This window comes from Phascolarctos cinereus, unplaced genomic scaffold (assembly GCF_003287225.1).
Source record: "Phascolarctos cinereus isolate Bilbo 61053 unplaced genomic scaffold, phaCin_HiC Scaffold_726;HRSCAF=1367, whole genome shotgun sequence".
In the NCBI taxonomy this organism is placed as follows: Eukaryota; Metazoa; Chordata; class Mammalia; order Diprotodontia; family Phascolarctidae; genus Phascolarctos; species Phascolarctos cinereus.
Window position 1 is genome coordinate 362,644,798 of NW_027556098.1, and position 25,946 is coordinate 362,670,743.

The window sequence follows — 25,946 nt, forward strand, 5'->3', positions numbered from 1 at the left end:
GGAGGGGACCTCAGAAGCCTCCTGGTCCAGAGATCTCCTCTATATGGCATCTCTGACTGGTGACCCAGACTTCATTTTAGAAGCAGATGATCTCTAGGACCTTTCCAGGTATAGATCACATGACCTCCAATGACATGGAACTCACTACTTTCTAGGGAAGTCTGTTCCAAGGTGAAGCAACTCTTGATTTGTAGGAGAAAGGCAGCATGGTGTAGTGGTTAGAGGAGCTGACTTTAAAGCCAAGAAGACTTAGGTACAACCTCTATCCCTCTCACACTGAAACCTGCCTCCCTGTAATTTGTTCTCGCTGGTTCTAGCTCTGCTGTCTGGGGTCAAGCAGGTTATAGGTTGACCCCCTTCCCCCAAGTCTTCTCCAAACTAAATTACTCTAGTTCCTTTTGTCAGTCCTCTAACAAATAATTTTGTACCTCCCCTCCATCTTGGTCACTCTCCTCTTGGGTTCCAGATCCTCAAATGTAGACCTCCCTCTATCCATACCCAGGTAGACACTAACCCTAGGCAGTGCCTCCTGATGAGTGACCTCTCTGAAGATGACCATGCCAGGTGCACCCAAAGACCACCACGGTCACCAACGGGTATCACCACCACCGGCTGTGGCCACGCCACCCCAAATTGACCACAGGTCTTTGAGACCACCCAGAAGGGGTCATGAGAACTTGGGACAGATTGTGTTTTTGGCTCTGAGAAAAAAATAGTCCATTTACTGTACCATCTATTAGTGACCAGATGTGGGATGATAATGTGACAAGAGGACCCTTGATCTTTGACATGGGACCAAAAAAACACTATCCCAACCCCTTCTCCAGCTCTGGGAACAGTGAATCTCTCCGTTGAGAGGGGGAGATCCCTTTCTACTCAGCTGGGGAAGAAGACAGGGTATGGATGGTTTTGTCCTTACTGCCTCCCATTTGTCAGGCTGACTGGCAAAGCTCCAGGATTGTCTGGAGCAATCCCTGATTTTCTTTACCCTAGTCACCTGCAGGTAGGTATACACTGCACACGCATGGGCCCCTGCACACCCATACGCACCACACACACACAGTCTTGGTATCAATTGCTCCTAATGACTCTTGGGCTAATCCAGGCCAAGGAAGACGATTCCACGTGGAGTTACCGCTAGGGCCTCTGATTGCCCTCCCACACTGCTTTGGGACAAGTTCAGCCCAAAGCATACAGCCAGAACCCTTCCTCCGGCTATTCTCAGTTTCTCTCACTGTCTTCAACTGCACTGGCCTAACTTAACATTGCTGTTTCATCTGCTGATGAAGAAAGACGTGCCTCGGGGCAGCTAAGTGATGCAGTGGATGGAGCTCCAGCCTTGAAATCAGGAGGACCTGAGTTCAAATCCGACTTCGGACACATGACACTTACTAGCTGTGTGACTCTGGGCAAGTCAGTTAACCCCTGATTGCCTTACTAAAAGGCAAAAAGAAAGAAAGAAAGAAAGAGAGAAAGAAAGAAAGAAAGAGAAAGAAAGAAAGAAAGAAAGAAAGAAAGAAAGAAAGAAAGAAAGAAAGAAAGAAAGAAAGAAAGAAAGAAAGAAAGACAGACAGACGTGTCTTGTCTTCCTGAGGCAGGAAAGGGGGACATCCTGGAACACAGCCTCAAAGCTACAGACTGAAAGGAAAGTGACCCGCTCCTGCTGCCCCTAGAGCTCAGTCTTGGTATTGAGAACACCTCCCTGGCTCTGCCTTATAGTCTAATAATCAGATACATACTCAGCCTTCAGCCCAGAGAAAGCCGTACAAGGACTTCTCGAGAGAATGAGAAGGTCCTGGTGGCCAAAGAGAAAATATTGCCAAGACTGGACCCAGGAGGCAGAAGACTGCTCAGTAGTGATCCTACAAGACCCAGCACAGGGGAGGGGGCTGTTTCTGTGTCCCAAGCAAGGCAGACAGATACTGCCTTCAGGTATGTCACTATTCTAGACCAGAGTAAGGTGCCTGTGGCTGGGTGGCATCCAAAAGGTTTGAGGGCTTTTCAGAGGTCCCATGACACAAACACAGCTTTGACTCCAACAGAAGGCTAGACCCTTTGCCCAGAGCTAGCCCGATTTCCCCCACATTCACATGGTGCACATCCCGTTGGGCAAGCTCTGGCCAGAATCCATTAGGGAGGGGCAGAGGGTCAAAAGAGGCGAGGACTTGGGGAGCAACACATATTGCTTGGTAAAGAATTGGTGGTCTGGGTAGTCCCAGGGTTCCAGGGTAAGAACTGAGTTTCTTCACTCCAGGGAGAAGGATAGAGGACCTTCTTCCCTGAGGAGAACCTCAGAGACAAGAAGTGCTGGGCACACTCAGGCACAAAAGATGGGGGCTTAGTGCCAGGGAACTGAGTAGATGGGGGGCCCTTGGGCTTTGCTCGATCTTTGGTGGACACACCTCCAAACCCAGAGTCTGATGTCAGCAGTGACCTGAGTCACCCACAGAGCCTTGGTGAGGTAAAGGGTTTTCTTCAGGAATTATCCCCCTCCGCTACCATGGTGGGGGGGTGGGGGGTGTCCTTCCGAGGTACAGCTCAAGGTTGGCAGCAGGACATCACTCTTCTGATGGGCTCAACGCCATTCCTGGAGAAGCTGTTCTGTGACCACCAGCCAGGATCCCGTGTCTCCTCCTGAGTCAAGAGATGGGAAATCAGAGAGCCTGGTGGTGGGTTGATTACTGTTCTGCTCCCAGGAGGACACAGCCATGAAAGACACTTGGCGTCTCCTGGCAGCTACTCAGGAATGGAAAATGCTTCACATGCAAGGAGGGCGACTGATGAATCCAGGACTGTCCATGTAGGCACAAGAGGTCTTAGCCTCCTAAGCACTCCAAGCCCCTTCTTCTTCCCTTAGGAGCCTCGCCTATTGCACGTGCTGCATGCTACAAGATGCATTGAATGAGGTGCCAGTGCTGAGGAAAGATGCTGGAAGAGGGAGGTTGCCATCAGTGGGCAGAGGCTCCCGAGTCGGGGAGAACTCGCCCAGCAGGGCTGCAGCAAGGGTGAGGTCTGCCTGCGGCAGGCTACATTGGGCGCTACATTCCCCAAAAGGGAGGGGTGGGCCGACAGTGCTGAAGAGGGTTCGTTTGGTCAGGTCTTTTCCTAGGAGGAAAAGCGGGTGGGAAAACAGCACAGTGGAAGGGAAACTGAGGATGTTCACATTACAGGCAGCGGAGTCAGGCAGATGGATGGACAGATGGCGGAATGGTCCCCCTCCTCAGAGACCCTCAGGAAAGACAACACAAACATGACTCTGGTCCCTCAGCCTAGAGACACGATGACTTGGGGGACTGGACTGTTGTGTTCACCGGGACTGGATATGCATGAGCTGGCCCCGGCTTCTTTAAGTCTGGACATATACATACATATACGTATATGGACTGGATACATGTGCATACATATCAATGTAAAAATAGACACATATACATACAGGCATACTGAAACATGTACACATACATATGTATACATGTACATGGATTGTGTACACACACATATATACCCAGAAATGTACACACACACACACACACACACACACACACACAGAGGAGTCTTCTCCTGCCTGCTGAGATGGCCCAGACAGGAAAATCTGTGGGCCAACAGAGCATGAGTAAGTTGTTCTAGGAGGAGATGGTGAGATGCTATGTACAGTGAGCCACCTGGGGGAGGGGGGGCGAGGAGGCTGACCCACATCCCTCCCCACACACACATCCCGGCCTGCCGTCGCCGACCTTGCCTTCCTGGGGTCCAGGTCCCCATATTCCTAGGAGCAGGAGGGGCTGGTTGAGCTCTCAAGGGAAGATTGGGAGAGACGCCGGGTGAGGGGCCCCAAGGTGGAGTCGGCCACAGAAGACGTGGGGAAGAGTTTGTACCAGCCACTGACCACGTTGCTCAAGTCCAGCTCCTCCAGCACGATCTGGGCCATTCCCATGAAACACTTGTGGTCCATGCGCCCATAGTCTCCCCAGACAATCACCTGAGAGAGGAAGGAAGGAGGAAGGAGCTGAGAGTTGAGCTGCCCCCATCTTTTTCCTTGGAAATAGTCTGGTTCCTTTCCCAAAGGCTTACAAATACACTCAGCTCTCCCCTATTCTTAAAAAGCCTTCATAGATCGTCCTGAGCATCCTCCCAAGCTGCCGTCCCATCTCGCTCCTCCTCCAAACTCTTCAAAAGGGCCACCTATATTTGCTGCCAACATTTCCTGTTCTTACATTTGTTTCTTAGCCCTTCACCATCTGGCTTCCAACCTCAGCATCCACCTGAAGCTGCTCTCTCCAAAGTGACCGCTGACCTCTTAATTGTCCAATCCAATGGCTTCTTCTCAGTGCTCAACTTTCTCGACCTCTCTGCAGCATTTGACGCTGCTGACTACCTTCTCCCCAATACTCTCTCACTTCTGAGTTTCTGTTGCTTTGCTCTTTCTTGGTTCTTTTTCTATCTGTGTGAATGCCCCTTCTCAGCCTCCTTTGCTGGATCTCCATCTATTCTTCCCTCTATGGCTCTATCCTGGGTCTTTTTCTTTTTTTTATCTCTATACTGTCTTACTTTCTGCATCCTGGGCCATCGCCACTCATCTCGACTGTTGTCTTTTCACTGGACTTGGATGACTCTGGAAGAGAGAGGAGGGCTGACAACTATGCAACTCTGCCTCACTTAGATCCAATTCATGCTCAAGTCAAGACATCACCCCTTCATGTCTCTGGTTCTCTTGGAAAACAAAAACGAAGGACGAACAATAACTGTCTCAGTTGGTGATTTCATCAGCTCCCATTAGTCAACTGTCATCTTTATGCTGGTGATACCCAGACCTAAACATTAGTCCTGACTTCTCTCTTGAGCCAGAACTACTAGACAAGTCCCATTAGGATCAATCGCATCTTGGACATATCACAGTGGATGTCCCATAGACATATCAAAGCCAACCTGTCCAAAATGGAAGTCATTATGCTGGCCCAAGCCTCCTTCTCTTACAAACTTTCTTATTCCTATTAAGGCATGCATTGCCATTCTTTTTGTCCTCCAGGTATGCAGTTTCTGTGTTATCCCTAATTCCTCTCTCTCTCTCTCTCTCTCTCTCTCTGTCTCTGTCTCTGCCTCTCTCTCTCTGTCTCTGTCTGTGACTCTCTGTCTCTGTCTCTCTGTCTCTCTGTCTCTCCACTCCTATCTAATCTGTTGACAAATCTTGTCCCTTGGGGGCAGCTAGGTGGTGAAGTGAATAGAGCACAGACCCTGGAGTCAGGAGGACTCAGACACTTGACACTTATTATCTGTGTGACCCCGAGCAAGTCATTTAACCCTGATTGCCTTCCCCCAAAAAAGCAACAAAAAACCAACAACAAAAAATCTTGTCCTTTCTACTGCCATGACACCTCTTGTCTCTGTCTCTCCATCTTTCCACTGACATGGCCACCACCATTTTCTCTTGCCTAGCCTGTTCAATGGATTTTTAATTGTTTCTCTTGCCAGTCCAATCCATCCTCCACTCAATCGCCAAAGTAGTTTTTCTAAAGTGAAGATTTTACCATGTGACTTCCTCGCATCTCCTCTGTACCTAGTTGTTTTCACATTGTTTCCCCGGTTAAAGTGTGAGCTCCTTGAAAGCGGGGACTGTTTTTTATCTTTCTTGGCAAACCTCATACTTTGCACAGTCCCTGGGGCATTTGCTTGTTCAGTCATTTTCAGTTGTTCCTGACTCTTCTATACTGGATACTGAAGTAATTTACCATTTCCTTCTGCAGCTCTTTTTACAGAGGAGGAAACAGAGGCAAACAGGGTGAAGTGACTTGCCCAGGGTCACACAGCTGGTGTCTGAGGTCTGATTTGAACTCAGGAAGATGAGTCTTCCTGATTCCAAGCTCAGGGCTCTATCCACTTGCCTGCTGCAAAGCAAGCACTTAATAAATACTTGTGGACAAACAAATCTTATTGATACTATCTCTACTATATCTCTCCAGCTGGATCCCCTTTTCTTCATTGATATAACCACCACCCGAGTTCACGCCCTCATTACCTCTCACCTGAATTATTTCAAGTTTTTGTCTTTGTATACCCGATACCTGGCACATAGTACGTATTTATGGATTGGCTAATGGATAGGATTACAGGATATAGATCTGGCCAGGGCTTTAGAGAACATCTAGTTCTTAACTTGGGAGGTCCATGAACTTGGTTTAAAATTTTTCTTTTTATAACTAAATTTCAAATATAATTGGCTGCTTGTGTGATTCCGTGGATTTTATTTTATGTATTTAAAAACAAGATTCTAAAAAGGGGTTCATAGGCTCCATAAAAGGTTAAGAACCCCCAACCCTCTCATTTAGCAGATGAGGAAACTGAAGTCTCACATGGGGTGTAAGTAGGGGACTTGGGATCATAACTGGTCCACCTTCCAACCCACACGTTTCTGACAGGTCCCATGTATGATGGGGAAACTCACAGCCCAGTGTGATACAGTCCATCCTGGAACACTGTATTCTGAACTTGTCCCTGAATCTGGCCCCATCTCTTTGCCCGGTCCTCTCCTGAGCCTCCCATCTGAGAGCTGAACTGAGTTCTTGGAACCCTGGCAGTGACGGAGTCACTCGGGTACATTTAAAGGATCTAGCCCCAGGCTTTGGGCCTCACTGAACCATGTCAGCTTCCCAGGGCCTCCGATACTTCTTGAAACCGATTCAGGGGGACCTTCGTCTTCAGCCCCAGGGCTTTCTTCTTCACTAATTCTTAAACTCCCCTTGATCTCTAACCCCTAGCTGGAGTCAGTGAACTCTGACCTGCCTGGGAAATTGGCAGATCCCAATCCTCCTCCTCTCCCTCCTCCCCTTCCTCCTCCTCCTCCTTCTCCCTCTCCTGCCAGTTTCTGCTATTAACCCTCAATGCCTTTGTCCCCTCTCTCCATTCTAACTCTCCCCTCTCCTATCCATCCCTCCCCAGCTCCTCCCTAGATCAAGGTACAAGTCTAGGATTTATAGAGAAGGTAAAACAGAATCTGTAGATTGAAAAATAAAACAGATAGCAGAGTGGAAAGGAGAAAGCCCCTGGTTTTGGAGTTGGAATCCTGATCCCATCCCCTTGGCAAAGTTCTTTATGTCTCTGAACTTCAGTTTCCTCATCTATATAATGGGAACAATCTGCTTACAAGATCTTATCGCGTTTATTAAGTGCCTACCACAAGCCAGGCTCAGTACTCTATTATGTATCTGGGGTTACAAAGAAAGGCTAAAGACAGTTCCAGTTCTGAAGACATTTGCTTTTTTTTTTTTTTTGTGAGGCAATTGGGATTAAGTGACTTGCCCAGGGTCACATAGCTAGTAAGTGTCAAGTGTCTGAGGTCGCATTTGAACTCAAGTCCTCCTGACTCCAAGGCGGGAGCTCTATCCATTGTGCCACCGGCTGCCCCCAAGGTGCTTACATTTTAATGGAGAGGAGAAAGTGTAAATAATTAATGAATCACTTTGTAAACTTTAAGGCTCTATGGAAATGAAAGCTACTAATTACTACTATTATTATTATTATTATTATTATGAAGTCAAGTCAAACCTACTTCAGAGGATTTACATTTAATTTACATATGAAAAATCTCTCTATCCCACACTGGCTGGTGCCTGAACTTTCAGACCTGACCTTTAACTCTCCCTTGTCTGGTCCCAACGGTTCTCTCCTGAATGGGAACCTGGACACCCTAGTCTCCTGCTCCGAGTACTGCAGGGAGTGACTTTCCGGGGAATCCGGAAGACTAATTCAGATCCTGCTCCTGAACCTCCGTTTCTTCATCTATAAAATGTGACTATGCCTGTCATGGGGCAGTTAGCACTGGGCTCTGGAGTCAGCAAAACTCATCATCCTGAGTTCAAATCTGGCCTCAGTCACTTCCTAGCTGTGTGACCCTGGGCATGTCACCTAACCCTGTCTGCCTCAGTTTCCTCATCTGTCAAATGAGCGGGAGAAGGAAATGACAAGCCACTTCAGCATCTCTACCAAGAAACCCCAAGTGGGGTTGCAGAGAGTCTTACACGACCAGAAGATGATAGAACACCACCACTGGGCGGCTCTGGTTGGCACTCATTCGTTCGCCTAGCTCTGACCACGGAGCTGGGCAGGAAGCTTCGGCAGGCTGTCCCAGACAGCTGGACCACTTGCCAGCTGAGTCCCCATCCTCCCACCAAGGGCAATACCAGGGACTCCTAACAGGCACGAGGACAAAATGACTTGACCGCACGCCCAGGATCCCCTCACGGTTCAGGTCCAACGATTCCCTGAGCCTGAGGACTGGCGTTCCCACCCCCTTCCCCAGCCTGCCTCGTTGTCTTAGCTCTTTTCTCTGCCTCTGGGGCCCCTGACTTTAAAACAAACAAACAAACAAACAAAAAAAAACAACCAAACGCGTTTTTTTCCTGTCTGTCCCCAGCAGACCCTGCACTTGGCTTCAGGCCTCAAGCTCAGGGCAGCTGACCCTCACCCATTGGTCCATTTCCCTTTGTAGAGGTCAATTCTTCTGCCTACAAAGTTCTTAAGTTTATAGCAATGACATGTCTGTATTTCATGTTGTTCAGTCATTTTTTTCAGTCGTGTCTGAGTCTTTGTGGCCCCACCTGGGGTTTTCCTGGCAAAGATACTGGAGTGGTTTGGCATTTACTTCTCCTGCTCATGTTACAGATGAGGAAACTGAGGCAGATGGGGTTAAGTGCCTTGTCCAGGGTCACACAGCTAGTGAGTTTGTCTGAGGCCAGATTTGAACTCGGGTTTTCCTGACTCCAGGCCACCACGCCACCTAACTGCTCTCAGTTCAATTTAGCTCAGTCACTTCAATGCCGTGTGGCCCGCTACCTATGTGACCTTGGGCAAATCAAGAGGCTTCAGTTTCCTTATCTGTAAAATGAACAAGTTGAACTAGATGCTCTTTAAGGTCACTTCCAGCTCAAAATCCTAGAATCCCATGAATTCAACAAACATTTATTAAGTCACTGGGGGTTGGCCCTTGTGTCCTGAGGATCTATGGGTTTATAATTCACAGGAGCCTAGAACCTCCTAGCTGGATGGGGCCTCAGAAGCCATCTCATCCAACTTGTATCTGAACAAGAGTCCCCTCTACAACAAGAGGTCAGCCAGCCTTTGCTTGGAGACCCCTACTCCATTTGGGGCTAGCTCTAATTGTTAGAATCAAGGTTGCCCATTTCCAATCTGCATCCCAAGTTCTCTGGCCCCAGCCAGGCCCACCCCACCCCACCCCACCCCGCCCGCAACCCTCCCCTCCCCACAGGGGGGGGATTCTGCCACATACCACCACCACCATCTCTTTCCTGAGTCCTCCCCAGCAGGAAGGCAGTAACAAGAAAACCTTCCCACCGATTCCCCACCTGCCAATTGCTCAGCGGTGCTCCCAGACAGGAAAGCTCAGGGCCTCCCCACTGAAGCCCAGGTTTGACCCATCCCCCTCTGCCCCAAGGACACTCACCTGTAACACCTTTCCCTGGGGCCCCTCATCGAACAGCAGGGCCTGACGGTACAAGGGATCACACGTCTTCTTAGCCACCCTCGTCTTCTTCTTGGCCAAGCAGGCTCCATTCTCGAGCAGGTAAACCTTGATGTAGGTGGCTGGAGGAAGGAGAGGGCGGCATGTCAGCTATGGAGGGCACGGTGCAGGGTGGTCCGGGATGTCATCCTGAGGGGGTGGCCATCTCCACCATCTCTGAGCGGCCCAAACCTGACCGGTGGTTATCCAGCCTCTGCTTGAAGACCACCAGTCCCAAAGAACCCACTACCCCCAGAGGCAGGCCGTTCCACTTTGGAACAGCTCTGTCGGGGAGCATTTCCTTCCATCCATCTGAAATCTGCCTCCATGAAACTTCCACTCTGGGGGCATAATAGAACAAGTCTAATCCCTCTTCCGCAGAGTCCTCTGAATTCTCAAAGTCAGTGGTCATGTTCCCTTCTCTTCCCAAGGCTAACTACCCCCAGTTCATCCAACCAGTGGCAAAATATCAAGGTCTTTACCATCCAGGTTCCTTACTCTGGACACTCTCTACCTTATCAGTGTCCTCAAAATATGGCGCCCAGAATTCACTACTCTAGATGTGGTCTGACACTGTAGTGTAGCAGAACTGTCCCTGCTCTGATCTTAGACTCTGAACAACTCTCTTAACGCAGCCCAAGATTGCATTCTTACTTTTGGCTGCCATCTCACACTACTGATACTACTCATAACGAGCTTGCAGTCTACTGAAACCCTCAGATCTTTTTTCAGGCCAAAAAAAAAAAAGGTAGTTGTATCTAGTCATGTACTGGGGAAGTTGATTGTTTTGAACTCAAGTGTAAGATTTTACCATGATCCTTATTAGGTTTTGTTTTCTTAGACCTTCTTCTAAGCTGACATTCAATCATTAATGACTACTCTTTTGCAGTCTAGTCAACCAGCTCTTAATCTACTTACATGTATGTACCAGAGTCTAGCCATAGCCATGGGCCCCAAGTTTTGTCCATAATAATATGTCCAGGAAAGTTACACTAACCCCTCATCTACCAGCCTAGGAAACTTATCAGGAAAGAACAGATGACTCAGAAATCACTTTTTCTTGGTGAAGCTTTGTTAGCTCTTTGCAATCACTCTGTCCTTTTCTAGACGCTCCCTAGTCCTTCAATTGACCCTTGATTGGCACAGCTTCGCCCATCCTGGGCAACCTCTCAGATGCCCTCCAGTCTTTCCTAAAACGCAGCCTCTACAATTAGGTGAGGAGAAGTAGACAGTCCCACTTCATCCCTCCCGTGTGAAGTTGAATGATGAGCATTGGGAGGAATGCCCACAATCCCTCGGCCTCTTAGGATGCCAGTCTCCTTATTCTTCAGAATTCCCCACCAGCCTCAGGCTAATAAGTAGGCCCTTAGTGATCTCACGCCTCATCTCCTTACAGAGAAGGAAACTGAGGCCCAAGATCACACAGCTGGCAAGTCGCAGAACCAGGACTTGGACCCAGGTGTTCGAATTCCAAATCTTCCAAGTTGGGGTGTGACCCACAGCTCATGCCTGGGCCATCTCAGAGACTTGGAGCTGGTCAGTCCGCCCTCCAGCCCAGCCCCCAGGACTTGATCCCCACTTCACTCTGTATTAGCTTTACCTGGGAGGGACTTAGAGCCCAGTTTGGGGGTAAGGCCTCGGGCCTCAATCACTTCCACCTCCAGCTGACCACTCCGGTCCATCATTGCAATGTGAACATCCCCTGGGCACCAAGAAAGAGAAAAGTAAGGTACTTTGTGCTGGCCATGGCCACAAAGGGAACTGGGTTCAGCTCTCAATTTTCTATGTTAAGGGAAGTTGATCCTTACACCCCTCCTTCCAATGACAGAAAAATCCACATAACAGATAGCCCAAGGGGAAGAGGCTGGGCAACTTCTCGAGTTACAATAAATTAAATTATCCAGTTTGTGGACTGTCCGTGAGTAACATGGCTTGGCGCATGCGTAGGCCACCGGAAATGGTGTCTCCCACATGGGAGATGCTTGGGAGTGGCTCCTGGGAGAGAGAAGACCTGGTGTGCTTGGACAGCATGTGTTGGCCTACCAAATGGGTTGGGAGCAGCTTCTTTGCATTGACTGCATAGCTGTAACTAGCTGAATCCTTAAAACCATCTAACTGGGGCAGTCTCTCTCTTCTTCCCTCAAGTCTGGGGCGAGGAAGGACTCATTCACTCACATACAAAGAAGGGGACAGGGCCACCTTCCCTTCCTCTTAGGTCACGTAGCCCCAAGAAATTGGCTGGAGGCTTTTGTCTGTTTCATTTGTCCTTTGAGTTTCTAGGCACGGGGAGGGAATCCCTAACCAGGGAGCTCAAGGCAAGGGGACGCTGGAGCCCAGGATTATGGGCTGGATGTTGTAAGCAGGCCAGTAGTCAGCCAGTCAACATTTATGAAGAGACCGCTATGTGCCAGGCCCTGGGCTAAGTGCTGAGAAGCCGGGATGCAAAAGGAGGCTAGAGACTTTGGACTTGAATGAGTTGGGACTAATGTTATGTAGGAACCAAATGAAGCTTTGAGCCTAATCTCCCGACCTTCCTCAGAGACTAAGGCTCTGCAGAGGGGATTGTGTGCCTGGGGCGGGGGTGGGGGGGATGTTTGTATACTTGCTCTTGCTGTGTCTTTGAAGGAAGTATTTCTTTGGACAAGCTGATCTGACTATGGTAGGTAAATACTTAAATGGAACTGGAGTGTTTGGACTCCTAAATTTGGGGGCTTCACCCAATGGCAGAGAAGAGAGATCCCTTCATTTCCCCCTTAAAGATGCCAGAGAATCCTGGGGGGGGGAAGGGGGTGAAATGTAACAGAGCTGGCCCTCAGACATGTGGTTTGTGGGGAACCCTGGCTTGCTTCTCGTCCCCCCTCCACGACCCTAGTTGCATCAAGGCTCCCTTCCCAGCTTCCATCCAACATTCACTTGAGCAAGCCAGACTATTTTGTTTTGTTTTGTTTTTCTTTTTTGGTAAGGCAATCAGGGTTAAGTGACTTGTCCAAGTTCACACAGCTAGTGTCAAGTGTCTGAGGTCGGATTTGAACTCCTGACTCCAAGGCCAGAGCTCTATCCACCGTGCCACCTAGCTGCCCCTCCGACTCATTTTCATAACAGTCCAGGACAAATAAAACAAGGAAATAAAATGTGATCCAGAGAAATTATATATGCAAACCAAAAACAGACAAAACTCTGGAATTAGCAACTGTTTCTTGGGTTATCCATAATTTTTGCATCAGCCAGGTCCAGGCTAAATTTGCCAAGTTGGTAGACGGCTGGACTGAGGGGGTCGGGTGGGGGAGGGCACGGAGTTGTTGTGACCTCACCTGATTGCCCACAGCAGCCTAGAGGTCCTCAGGGGGTTATCCTAAGTCTCCCCTAAGCAGGCTCAAGGGAAAGGGAGCCCAGTCTTACACAGCTTTGGTCTCCAGGGGGCACTACTCTTAAATGTTCAAGGCCAGCTTAGAATTACAGAAGTGCTGAGTGACTCTCTACCTCGTCCCAGGGAGAACCTTGACCTTTGGGTCTCTGATGAATTAGCATCATGGGCTGTAGCTGCAGCAGGGGGAACCACGGTTAGACTTTGGGAAGCACTTGCCAGTGATGTCTACACCATGCTACCTACACTATAGACATCCTTCTTATCTTCTGCACCCCTGTCCAACCCCCTCGATCCCCCACAACACTGGTGAGCTTTCACCTTGTCTTGACAGGAAACAGGCCTGGGAACCCTCTCCATACCATGCAGCCTCCCTGTGTCCCCCACCCCTCTTTCCAACTGCTCTTTATATGTCCTCCCCTCTCTTAGAATGGAAGCTCCTTGAGGGCAATCTTGATTACTTGTATTTGAATCCCTAGAGATCATCACAGGGCCTGGCACAGACTGAGTGTTTACTGAGCCTCTCTCTCTCTTTCTCTCTCTCTCCTCTTTCTCCTCTTTCTCTCTCTCTCTCCTCTCTCTTTCTCTCTCTTCTCTCTGTCTCTCCTCGTTCTCTCTCTCCTCTTTCTCTCTCTCCTCTCTCTCTCCTCTTTCTCTCTCTTCTTTCTCTCTCTCTTCTCTCTCTCTCCTCGTTCTCTCTCTCCTCTTTCTCTCTCTCTCCTCTTTCTCTCTCTTCCTTCTCTCTCTTCTCTCTCTCCTCTTTCTCTCTCCTCTTTCTCTCTTTTCTTTCTCTCTCTCTTCTCTCTTTCCTTTCTCTCTCTCCTTTCTCTCTCTTCTCTCTTCTTTCTCTCTCTCTCTCTCTTTCTCTCTCTTCTCTCTCTCCTCTTTCTCTTCTCTCTTCTTCCTCTCTCTCCTCTTTCTCTCTCTCTCCTCTTTCTCTCTCTCTTTCTCTCTCTTCTCTTTGTCTCTCCTCGTTCTCTCTCCTCTTTCTCTTCTCTTTCTCTTTCTCTCTCCTCTATGTCTCTCCTCGTTCTCTCTCTCTCTCTCTCTCTCTCTCTCTCTCTCTCTCTCTCTCTCTCTCTCTCTCTCTCTCTCTCTCTCCTCTTTCTCTTTCTCTTTCTCTCCCCCCCCCATCTATTTTTCTGTCTTTCCATGTGATAATGGGGTAGGGGAGTCAGAGGAAATGGGATGTTGCGGCTCCTCCCACACCATCTAGTGATGAAATGAGCTCTCTCTGCTGTTCTCAGACCAGGCAGTGGTACCCTTGCTCCCCAAGAAGAGAACTGGGGAAGGATGTGGTCCTTGCCCAACCCCAGTCACCTTGGAAGACTCACCCATCGGGGGTGTCCCCAGTGTCTGTCTCCCCACAATCTGGGCTGGCCCCAGGCCATCCAGGAAGTCACTGAATTGGCTCTCAGCTCCAAGTCTGGCAGTAGGGAAGATGAACCTGTGGACAACAAGATAAAAAGGAAGTCCAGAGCACAGGTTAGGATACCCCGAGGATGTGGGGATACGGGTACCTGGGGCCGAGGTCCTCCTTTCCCCCTCTGCAGGGTAGGAGGAGGGTAGGGGAAATTCTGATCCAGAAGACCTGTGTTCAAATACTGACTCTGATAGTTACTGCCTGTTTGAACTTGGGCAGGTCAATTCCCCTCTTTTGAGTCTCAGTTTCCTCCACTGTAAAATAGGAAAAAATACTATTTGTAATACCCATCTCTCGGGATTGATGTGGGGAAGGGCTTTGTTAATGTTAAGGCTCTTTGTATGCAAAAGGCCCTGTCCCCAGGGCTGGGGGAGAGGCACATTTAGATAAAACAGCCTATGCTCCCATGGAGTCTGCAGTCTAAGGAGGATGGCCAGGTCAGGGACAGATGGGCCACAGCATTGGGAGCAACCTGCTAGGCCACCTCAGTTTACTGATGGACCACCAGGGAGCAAAGCCCTTGGAACGAGGTAAAGTGCTATAGAAATACGAGGACGAGGAAGAGGAGAAGGAGGAGAAGGAGGAGGAAGAGGAGGAAGAGGAGGAGGAAGAGGAGGAGGAAGAGGAGGAGGAGGAGAAGGAGGAGGAAGAGGAGGAAGAGGAGGAGGAAGAGGAGGAGGAGGAAGAGGAGGAGGAGGAAGAGGAGGAGGAGTAATGTCACCACTCTAAGGGACAAAATGAAACCAGTTCTGAAAAGCGTTTTGAGATCATTGGAAGAGAGATCTGTCATAAGAAAAAACGATTGTACGAGCAGAATAATGACGGGTAGGTAACATTGAGTGGGATCATAGTTCTAGAGTTGGAAGGGATCTTAGAGGCCATATAGAACAGCCCCCGTATTTTGCAGATGAAGAAAGTGAGGCCAACGAGCTTCCCATTAGATTGTAAGCTCCTTGAGGGCAAGGACTGCCTTTTGCTTCTTTTAGTATCCCCAGCACCTAGCACAGCACCTGGCACACAGTAGGTGCTTAATAAATGTTGAATTGATTGACTGGTTAGTGACTTGACCGGGATCAAACAGGTAGTGAGCCTCAGAGCCAGGATTTCAGCCCTGGTCCAGGGCTTGTCCTAACAGACCATACTGCTGCAGAATCCTAAAACATCCGAGCTGAGAGAGACCTCAAAGATCTTCTCATCTAGCCCATTGTCAGGACTAGAACACAGGTCTCTTGGCTTCCAGGCAAGGACTTTTTTTTTTCAAGGACAACCTTGAGTTCTGACCCAAATCCCAGAGTCCGTGCCTCCAATTCTTGGTCTCACCACTGTTCTGTACTTGGTGCCTCTTATTAAGGGCAGGATTCTCTTCCCCTCTGGACTGTGTGGAGGTCAAGGGAGGGAAGACAGAGAACCAGAGATCATTGGATGCCACGATTCAGGAAACATCTAGTAACCTCACCTCCCACTTTACAGATGGAACAACTGAGGCCTGAAGGGAGAACTACCTAATGTCTCTTTGAGCCTGAAATGCTTTGCCTTTGGAGGTGGCTCTCACACAGGAGGGTCCCTGAGCCCACCCCGTGCCCAGGTAATATGGGGGAGCAGGCAGGGAGGACGCACGTGCCCTCGGAGCTGTTGCTGTTGGTGCTGCCATCGGTGGACTCTCGGCTCCCCTGCCGTGTGACCCTGCTTCTCATCTCCACAGCGATTCCTGTCTCCGTGCTCCGCCTGATGTTGCTTGGTAGTTTCTTGGTTCCACCTTCTAATGCACAGAGAGGAAACCCAGGCATGAATTTCTTGGGAGGGAGGAGGGAGCGACAATCACTGGGGGCCCCAGTGATTCCTGCTTGCCCCTCTGGGCTGAGGAGCTCAGCACCCTGGCAGGCTGAGGGGAGAAGGAAGGAAGTCTTTAAGACCCCCATGGCCTTCCCCTCGATCCCTTCTTAGGAGCAGGGAAGGATGCTACCAAGAGAGGGGAGGGCCTCAGCCCCCATTTGGGAAGAGATGGGGCACAACAGGAAAGTCCCTATACACACACACAGACACTCCATATCTAGGAACCCAGTTCCGAAGGCCCCCAGCAAAGATCAAGGAACTTCACATACCCCAGAAGATGCCAACCCTCATTCCCACCCCCTACTCCCCTCCATTTTTTGTTCCTTTGCCCAAAACTGCCTGCTATGAGTTTCTAGAAGTCACAAACTCTCAGGTTTACCCTGTCTCCCCCCAACACTATCTTTGAGGCCATAAGGGTCAGACCAACACCCCACTGCCCTCTGACATCATCGCAAATCCCAATATTCCATTTGACTCTGTGCCCCACGATCAACACCCCGCTGTTTGTCTGGTACTTTCATATCCCCATCACCTCAGACCTACGACTCCCTCTGACACCATCTCAGAGGCCATCACTACTGGACCAACACCCTTCTGTGTGTGTGTGTGTGTGTGTGTGTGTGTGTGTATGACGATATCATAAACACCATCACCCCGAGATCAAGCACCTTCTTCTGCCTGACACTATCCTGAACTTCTATCCCCAGATCTATGCCTCCCTCTCAACCTGATACCATCACAAAAGCTATCACCCTCCCCCCAACCAACACTCCTTTTTCCCTTCTGACACTCACAAACCCCTAGCTGGGTAATTTAGGGGCAGGTCATTCACTTTTTGGGTGGCTAGGTGGCACAGTGGACAGAGTGCCAGCCCTCGAGTCAAGAAGACTCATTCTGAGTTCAAATCTGGCCTCAGAGACACTGGGCAAGTCACTCAATCCTGTTTGCCTCAGTTTCTTCATCTGTAAAATGACGGGGAGAAGGGAATGGGAAATCGCTCCAGTTTCTTTGCCAAGGAAACCTCTAATGGGGTCACCAAGAGTCAGACTGAATGAATAACAACACTCACTTTTCTGGCTTTTGGTTTCCTTGTTTGTAAAAATTGCAGAGGGCAAAGAGAAGATGGATTACATGATCTCCAAGGTCTCTCTATTTTTGTTTTAGGCAATTGGGGTTAAGTGACTTGCCCAGGGTCACACAGCTAGCAAGTATCAAGTGTTTGGTCTGAGATCTGATTTGAACTCAGGACCTCCTGACTTCAGGGCCGGTGCTCTATCCACTGCGCCACCTAGCTGTCCCTCCAAGATCTCTTTCAGCTTTAAAATGCTGGGATCTTTTACTGAATGCCATCACAGACCCCAATATCTCCTTCTTGCCCTGACACAAACTACAGAAACTCAAAGCTGGAATAATAACAACTGATACTTATTGAAAAGGTGTAAAACTCTTCAAAGTTTGCAGAGCAGCTTATTATTACCCCATTACCCATTGGCTACACACACTAACCGGTGAGATAGACACGAACACCCCTTTGTACAGATGAGGAAACTGGAAAAAATGATTGCTTGTGGTCACAAAACTATCATGAGTGAGAGGTGGGGTTTAAAACTGGGTTTTCTTAACTCCACGTCCAGCCTTCTATCCGTTAGGTCACAGTTTACATCTCTTAGAAAAGACCTCAGAGGCCACTGAATCTATATTCTACCCATTTCAAGATCCCAAACAAGAGATCATCCGGCATCCGTTTGAAGACCTCTAGTGACGGAGAAATCGCTACTTTCTAAGGCATCCCATTCCACTCTTGGACAGCTCAGATTTCTAGGAAGGTCTTCCCTCCATTGACTTAAAATCTATCTTCCTGGTCATGGTGTCTCTCTCCACATCCCTATCCCTATGCCCACTCCCCTCAGACTCCCAATGGCTCCTTGTTCTGTTCTCTGGGGCCAAGCGGAACAAATCTAATCCCTCTTTCCCATGACAGCCATGTAAATACTTGAAACCAGTATCATATACCTCCTGTCTCACTCCTGTATTCTGTTCTCCAGCTTAACCATCCCCAGTTCTTCCACATCATGATCTCAAAAGGCTTTTTTCACCATTCCGGTTGTCTTCCTCTGGATGCCACCCAGTTCATCAATGCCCTTACTAAAATATAGTGCTCACAACTAAACAACAATATAGATGCAGGCTGACAAGAGTAGAGAATGGTGGGATTACTGAGTCACTTATTCTGCACACCACAGCTTTTAAAGCAGTATGAAATTACATTTGCTTTTTTAGCTGCCGCAGCCCACTCTCAACTTATATTGAGTTTGCAGTTCACCAAAACCCTCAAATCTATCTGTCTAAGCCTGCCTTCCATCCTGTACTTGTGAAGTTTATTTTTGAAGCAAAGTGTCAGATTTTTGCACTTATGGCTATTGAATTGAATTTTATTTGGTTCAGTGTTATAGTCTGTCAAGATCTGACTATTGTCCAATATGTTGTCTATCCTTCCTAGTTTTGGTCACCTGCAAATTTGATGAACATGTCATCTAAGCCTTTGTCCAAGCCATTGACAAAAATGTTAAACAGCCCAGGGCTAAATTTAGATCCCTTGGCCAATCAGTTGGAGACCCACTTTCCTACCATCCTCCACAGGAGCTGCCAAAATGAGACTCCTAAAGCACAAGTTTGACCATGTCATTCCTCTGCTCAAGAAGCTCCAGTGGGTCCCTATTGCTTCTGGGATAAACATACATTCTTCTGTTTAGCATTTGGAGCGTTCACAATGGGGCTCCAGCCTACCTTTCCAGGTTTATTGATTTATTATTGCCTTTTACCCGTTCTACGTTTCTAGTCAAACTAAGTATATGCTTCTCACATATAATATTCGATCTTCATTCATGGCTGCTCCCCAATGCCTTGAATGGAGGTTCTCCCTCTTCACCTCTGACGCCTAAGCTTAGCTCCAGTCACCTCCCACATGACACTTTTTCTGATCTTTCCCCTCTGTCACCCAGAGAATCTCAAAATTATTTTGTATAGCCTTCTATGTATATAAATTACTTCCTATTTCCTTCTATGTATGTAAATTGTTTTCTCCCAGTTAAATGTAAGCACTTAGAGGGCTTGAAATTTTCCTTCTTTCTTCCTTCTCCTCTCTCTCTCTCTCTCTCTCTCTCTCTCTCTCTCTCTCTCTCTCTCTCTCTTCTGTCTTTTCTCTCTCTCTTTCTTTGTATCCCCACTGCCTAGCAAAAGGCCAGACACATAATAGGTGCTTAATAAATGCTTGATTTATTAAAACTGGTTTGACGGTTAACATGCTGCCTTCCTGGGTCAGAGCACTCAAGCTCTTTGAATCTGCCTGATTGGACTAGCGTCTAGCCCATATCTTTCCATCGTGTCCTAAAATACAGATAAACTAAAGCTTATAAGTGAACTCTATCTTACAGTCTCTCTCTCACCTGCCAAATTAGTAAACCCTGCTACAACCAGTCACCCTCGGACCAATACCCATCGCTGCCTGTTATCACCACAGCCCAGAAAGGTTGTGGGAAGAAGGAGGACTGGAGTGGGAGTAGAGGGTCTTCTTATTCAGCCCCCTCCTCTGGGACAGACAGGACTGGGGTGGGGGAAAGGGTCTCGGGTGACAGGCTGTGAAGAGGAAACGCAGAGGGGGAGGGCTGGCTCCCCTTAAGACAGCAACTACCTTCCTTCCCTTAGCAGCCTCCTTCAGTTGCCATGGTAACCTCCTCCGCATTGCAGAGACACCCCCGCTCCTCCACAATCCCCCAGGCTGCAACTGTTGGGGGGGGGGAGAAGAATGTTGAGGGGAAAAGAATGGGCTTGGTCGAATGCATTGGCTGTTGCTGGGAGGGGTGTGTGGGAATGAAGGAAATTAACCACATGTCCACCAATCAAGGGAGAAGGGAGGGAGGGGGGACCCAAAGGGAGGGCGCTTACCTCGGGGCGTGGCCCACCAGAGGAGGGTCCCATGCACTGACATAAACATGGGCGGAGTGTGGAGGGGTTCAGACGCGCAGTTTACTGGGGATGGTAGGGTGGGACACTGCTTTGCTTGAGACGCAAGTGTTGGCTACCATGGTAACATCCTTCCTGGACAGAGAACGCTTCCCCCCCCCTTCCCTCCCCCGGGATGGAGTCGTTATTGTCCGTTTACCTTCAGAATGGGGAGATTGGGGAGTGGGGGGAGAAAAGAGAGCGTACTGGCTGAAAGTAGCCTGGGCCTACGTAAGCTGTGGGACCCTCTCCCCCAACAGAAACACCCAGAGAGAATAACATACATCCTCTAAAGTGTGTGTGGCTCCCAGGGGCTTGTACAACAGCAGCACACAGGTAGACAATAACCGTTCACACACATAGTGTGTTACAGTCTAACACATAGTGACACCCTGTCACACAACAGCAGGATAGTAATTTCTCACACACACACACACACACACACACACACACACACACACAAACACACGAGACCCAACTGTCCTTTTTAAATATAGTAACCCAGCATCAGTACAGCTGCTCAGCGCGCAACACACGGCCACACAGGCAGTGTCATAGGTACAGCTGCACAATGACAGTTACAGACACCAATAGTCACTCATGGTCACACAGTAACCGTTACAGTCGAAATCATAAAACCATAGGTTATGCAGAGCCATTTTTAAACATTAAAGACATAAATATGACATAGGATTTAGAGCTGGAAGGACTTTAGACATAATTTAGGCTCACCATCTCATTTTACACATGGGAAAACCAAAAGAAAGTGACTTGCCCAAGGTCACACAGCTGATAAATGGCAGAGCCAGAATTTGAACGCAGGTCCTCTGACTATAAATTCAATCACTTGAAACCATTATAGTCATAGGGTGACACAACCACAAAGTCATACTAATCACTTCAGGGTTGCAGTTTCACACATAAGTTCCCTGTCTGCAGAGGTAGAGTTATTAGGACTGGAGTCAGGAAGTGGAGACAGGACTTAGCTGAGAATAAGGCCAGGCCGGAGGAGCATCAAACCTGCTGAAAATTATGAGGATGAAACCTCAGGGTGGAGGATAAGGGTGATCCAGCCAGGACTGCTCAGACTCCAGGCCTCACAGAACTCCATCTCCAGTTGACACTCTAAATGCAGAGGCAGAACCAGATGGATAGGAGGAAGAATGCCTCCTTACCCCCCACGAAAGAGGGCATTAAACAAAAGAGCTGGGGGGTATTTCCCTGGCCCAGGAAAGATTTCAACTTGCCTTCTGGAGGTTTTCTCTCCTCTCATCTTCCCATTTCCTCTTCCCCCATATTTCTAATGAGGCATGGAAGAGGATTGTTCAATAATCTCCCTCTCTGAATGTGTGTGTGTGTGTGTGTGCGCGCGTGTGCGCCAGAGAATGACAGAATTGGAAGAGATCATGGAGTCCAACAATCTTATTTTAGAAATGGGGAAACTAAGGCTCAGGATAAGATCAATGTTACATAGCACTTTTGTTACACAGGACTTGACTCAGGCCTCCAGGCTGCAAAGACAGCACTCTTTCCCCTGCATAATATTACTTCCCATTTTGGAATCCATAGTCTCATGTGCATGTACCTAAACCTCATCCCCCTGTCCAGGGCAGAAGTGACCACCCAAGGCCCCATCCTTCCTATCAGAACAGGACCAGGGGCAGAGGAAGGAGGGCTGCTGTCCCAGGTGCTGAAGCAAAAAAAGCTCAAGGACACCTTTCAAAGGACTACAGTGCCAGAATTGGAAAGACCTAAGAGATCGTCTGGTCCCGCTTCTCCGTGAATAAGAATCCCTTCTATAAGACTCTGAGCAAGTGGTCAGCTTACATCCTCATCCAGTGATAGGGAGCCTAATACATTTAAAGGCAAGTCATTCCACTTTTAGAGAGCTCTAATCATTAGGAAGATTCCTCCTTAAATTGAGATGAAATCTCTTTCCAATTTCCACATGCTGCTCCTAGTCCTGCTGTCTGAAGCCAAGTATAACAAGCCTAATTCCTCTTTTCCAATAGGTATCCTTCAAATACTTGAAAACGATAATCATAAGCTGCCTTTAGACTAACCCCCTTCAACTTTTGACATGGTCTCCAGTCTCTTTCCCACCCTGGTTCTTCTCTGGGTTCTGTGCAGCTTGTCACAATATTTCAGATATGTTCTGACTGAGGCATAGGACTGCTGGACAGCCCCCTTCCTCTCTTTGGCTCTATCCTTTCCTTCAGATTAGCTGTATTCCTCAGACCTGGGGAAGGGAGAAGAGAAACAGTCCCTCTATTGCCAGTGATATCCATGGGCCTCAAGCTTTTTCCTCCCCTTCCCAGAAGCTGAGCTCCCGGTACCTGGATACTTGGCATCATAGGATTTCGAGCTGAGGTCTGATCACAGTCATCCTGCCTTTTGGAGTTCTTATGGGCCTGCTCCCAGTCCATTCTACCTGCTCTGGCATTGACAATAGAGGTGTTGTCAAGCAGTGACATGGACACTGCTCTATTTGCATCCAGAGGTGGCTGGAGCTGCTGCCTACCTCCATCCTTGCTCTTGGCAATTCAGCCTGACTCCTGGGGTTCAAACCTCAACTCCTCCAAAGCCTACTGCTCCCAAACTCTGGAACCCCTAAAGTCCTTCTTAAAATGTGGTACCCAAGGGGTAGCTAGATGGCACAGTGGATAGAGCACTGGCCCTGGAGTCAGGAGGAGGACCTGAGTTTAAATCTGATCTCAGGCCAGACACTTGACATTTACTAGCTGTGTGACCCTGGGCAAGTCACTTCACCTCCAATTGCCTAACAAAAAAACCCAACCAAACAAACAAAAAACACAAACAAAAATATGTGGTTCCCAGCATTGAACCTTATAATCCAGAAGAAGTATTCAGATCGAAAGGGACTGTTCACTTCTTCTCTGATCTTGCTGCTTCTCATACCAGACCTTCCATTTCCTGACTCTGCATCTTTGAAAAGCCTGTCTCCCCAGCCTAGAATGCTTTCTTGCTCCACCTCTTAGAGTACCCAAGTTCCTTCAAAGCTCAGTTCTACATGAGGGTTTCCTACCTTCTTCCCAATTTGTGGTGCTTTCCTATCTTGTGTTTCTTTTGTACATGTGCACAAGCATTTCCCCCCAGGATGCAGCACCTTGAGGATGAGGATTGTTTTATTTTTGTCTTAATTTGCCTAGCACTTAGCATAGTGCCTGGCACATAGTAGGCACCTAATAAACATTTCTTGACTGACTGACTGGCTGACTGATGCATCTCTACCTTATGGGCCTGGGGCTTCTTTTTCCCTGATTGCTTCTCCCCTCCTCAGGAACCCCTCAAACTCCAACTACGTTCAACCTATTTCCCAGCTTCCTCTCACAACCTCCTTAACGTCTATCAAACTCCATTCCTCCGTCTCTCCTGATCTAGCCCCAACTCCCCTAAACCTCAATCTTCCCAGCCCTCAACATCTCCTCACACTTCAGCTCCTTGACTAACAGTCATGCTTCCTGACTCCTTGGTTCCTTACCCGCAAACACACAGCCTGCACTCTTATGTCCTGAGTCCCCAGACAACATTCCCTGGCCTAACCTCAGCCCAGCCCCATCATTCCTCTGACCACAATATCTCTGAGAAAGCATGAAGAGACAAACAAACCACTCTACGAAGCCACCCTAACCAAGCTCTATAAAGTTCCTGCCCCACAGAAGGGAAGATGAAATCCTAGTGAGGCTGGCTCCCCTCCTCTCACAGATACATTTTAAGGGAGGTGGGAAGGAGTTTTCCAACAGCCACCTGGAGCTTTGGGGAGCATTTCCCCGGAGTTTCTCGATTCTCTCCCTCTTATTTTTCCCCTCCCCCCGCCAGTTCCTGGCGGCCTATTTTGAGATTGGCTGGGGGAGGTGTTGCTATTCTGAGAAAAAATAAGCAAGAAGAGGTTTTAAAACAAAACCAGCTGGCGTCTGGGGTGTCACAAACCTGCAGCCAACAGGGGGTGGCAGTGATTCGGAGTGTGATGGGTGTGTGTATGTGTGTAAGAGAAAGAAAGGAAGGAAGAAAGAGAGGAATTGTGTGTGGGGTGTCTGTGATGTGTATGGGCACGTGATCCTGGGTGATCGTGTACATTTATAGCTTTTATGTTGCTATATGTGACTAAGACATATGTGTGACTGATGTAGGAGACAGAGCTTTCTGGACACAGAGCTGTCAAACGTGTGGACAAATCCCAGCTCTTCCACTCACTCACTGACTGTGTAACCTTGAAGAAGACCCATTCCTCATCTCTGGACCTCAGTTTCCTTCTCTGTTGAATGAAGGGGTTGAGTTAGTTGGTGTCTAAGGACTCTGCTATCTCTAAGGATCTAGGACTGATCTGTCTCCGACTGAGTATGTCTATGATATGTGTATCTGCCTGACACAGAAAGAGAATAAATCTAATCTCTCTTCCATGGCAGCCTCTCAGATACTTGGAGACGGTGACCACATCCCTTCCTAAGCTTTATCTTCTCTAGGCTAAACATACCTGGTTCTTTAAACTTTTCCACCTATCATCTAGACTCTAGGCCCCTCCCCATCCTGGTCATTTTTTTTTCTGTACTGTCTCCAGCCTATCAATGTTGTCCTTAAATGTGGTGCCCAGGCCTGAACACAATACGCCAGATGTTGTCTGATCACACCAGAAGACAGTGGAGCTATCATCTTCCTTCCTTTGGCCACTGCTCCCCCTTTCATGCAGATGAAGATCATGTTCATTGTTCAGGCTGCCATGACTCTTACACTGCCATGACTTACACTGAGCTTGAAGTCCGCTAAGACCCCTAGACCTTTTTTCATACCAATGGCTGCCTGGCCATATCTGCCCCATTCCCACATTTATGTGTTTTTTTTTCCCCCAGAGTGAATGGCTTATCTTTATTAAAATCCATCTTATTAAACATGACCCATCATTTTACCCTCATGCAAGCATTTATGATCCCAATTCTGCCAGTGTGTTCGTTACCTTTCCCTCCAAGCTTCATGTCACCTGTCAATTGGACGAGCATATCACCTACTTCTTCATCTAGGATAGTGACAAAAATATTGAATACAACAGGGCCAAGAATAGAGCCCTGTAGCATACTGCTAAGCCTCTGTCTAGGATGACATTTATCCATTAACCACCAGTCTCCGGGTTTAGTTCCAAATTACAGTTCTAATATGTACCCACAAGTACAGATATCACAAGAAACTTTGTCAAGTGATTTGCTTAATCAATCACTCACTCAACCAGAAAACACTTATTAAGCACCTAATGTGTGCCCCATGTGCTGAGCACTTAAGTCCAAGAGTACAATGTTTACATCTTTCCTCTGACCTATCATCTAGCTACCCTGTCAAAAAAAGAAGTGATGGGGCAGCTAGGAGGTGCAGTGGATAGAGCACTGGCCCTGAAGTCAGGAGGACCTGAGTTCAAATCCAGCCTCAGACCAAACACTTGACACCTACTAACTGTGTGACTCTGGGCAAGTCACTTAATCCCAATTGTCTAAAAGAAAAAAAAAGGAAGTGAACTTGGTCTGGCATGACTTGTTCTGGATGAATCCATGATGACTTTGTGATTATGGCTTGCCTTTCTAAATGCTCACAAATCATCCCTTTAATAATCTGTGCTGTTAAAAAAAAGTCTATGCTGTCCGAGTACTACTACTTCTACCAACAACGACACTACCAATAGCTATCATTCATATTTCATTTTAAGGTTATGAAGCATTTGACATCTCTAACTCCTTTGATATTCGCAATGAACCCATGAGATAGCTAATAAAGATTGCATTGTCAGGTTCCCTCTTCTTTCCTCTTTTGAA

At 48.2% G+C, this 25,946-nt stretch overlaps 1 protein-coding gene across 1 annotated transcript in view; it reads right to left on the bottom strand.

Annotated features, from left to right (window-relative positions):
- Positions 1 to 1,475: 1,475 nt before the first annotated feature.
- The window catches only part of RIMS3 (regulating synaptic membrane exocytosis 3), a 30,866-nt gene continuing 6,395 nt past the window's right edge, over positions 1,476 to 25,946 (bottom strand). Inside the window, exons 4-8 of the mRNA XM_020982996.2 lie at positions 15,913 to 16,054; positions 14,207 to 14,319; positions 11,109 to 11,210; positions 9,452 to 9,591; positions 1,476 to 3,976 (exon numbers count right to left, since the gene is read on the bottom strand). Of these exons, the coding sequence (XP_020838655.1) occupies positions 3,764 to 3,976; positions 9,452 to 9,591; positions 11,109 to 11,210; positions 14,207 to 14,319; positions 15,913 to 16,054 (710 nt within the window). The 3' untranslated portion in view covers positions 1,476 to 3,763. The remainder of the gene's footprint in view (positions 3,977 to 9,451; positions 9,592 to 11,108; positions 11,211 to 14,206; positions 14,320 to 15,912; positions 16,055 to 25,946) is intronic.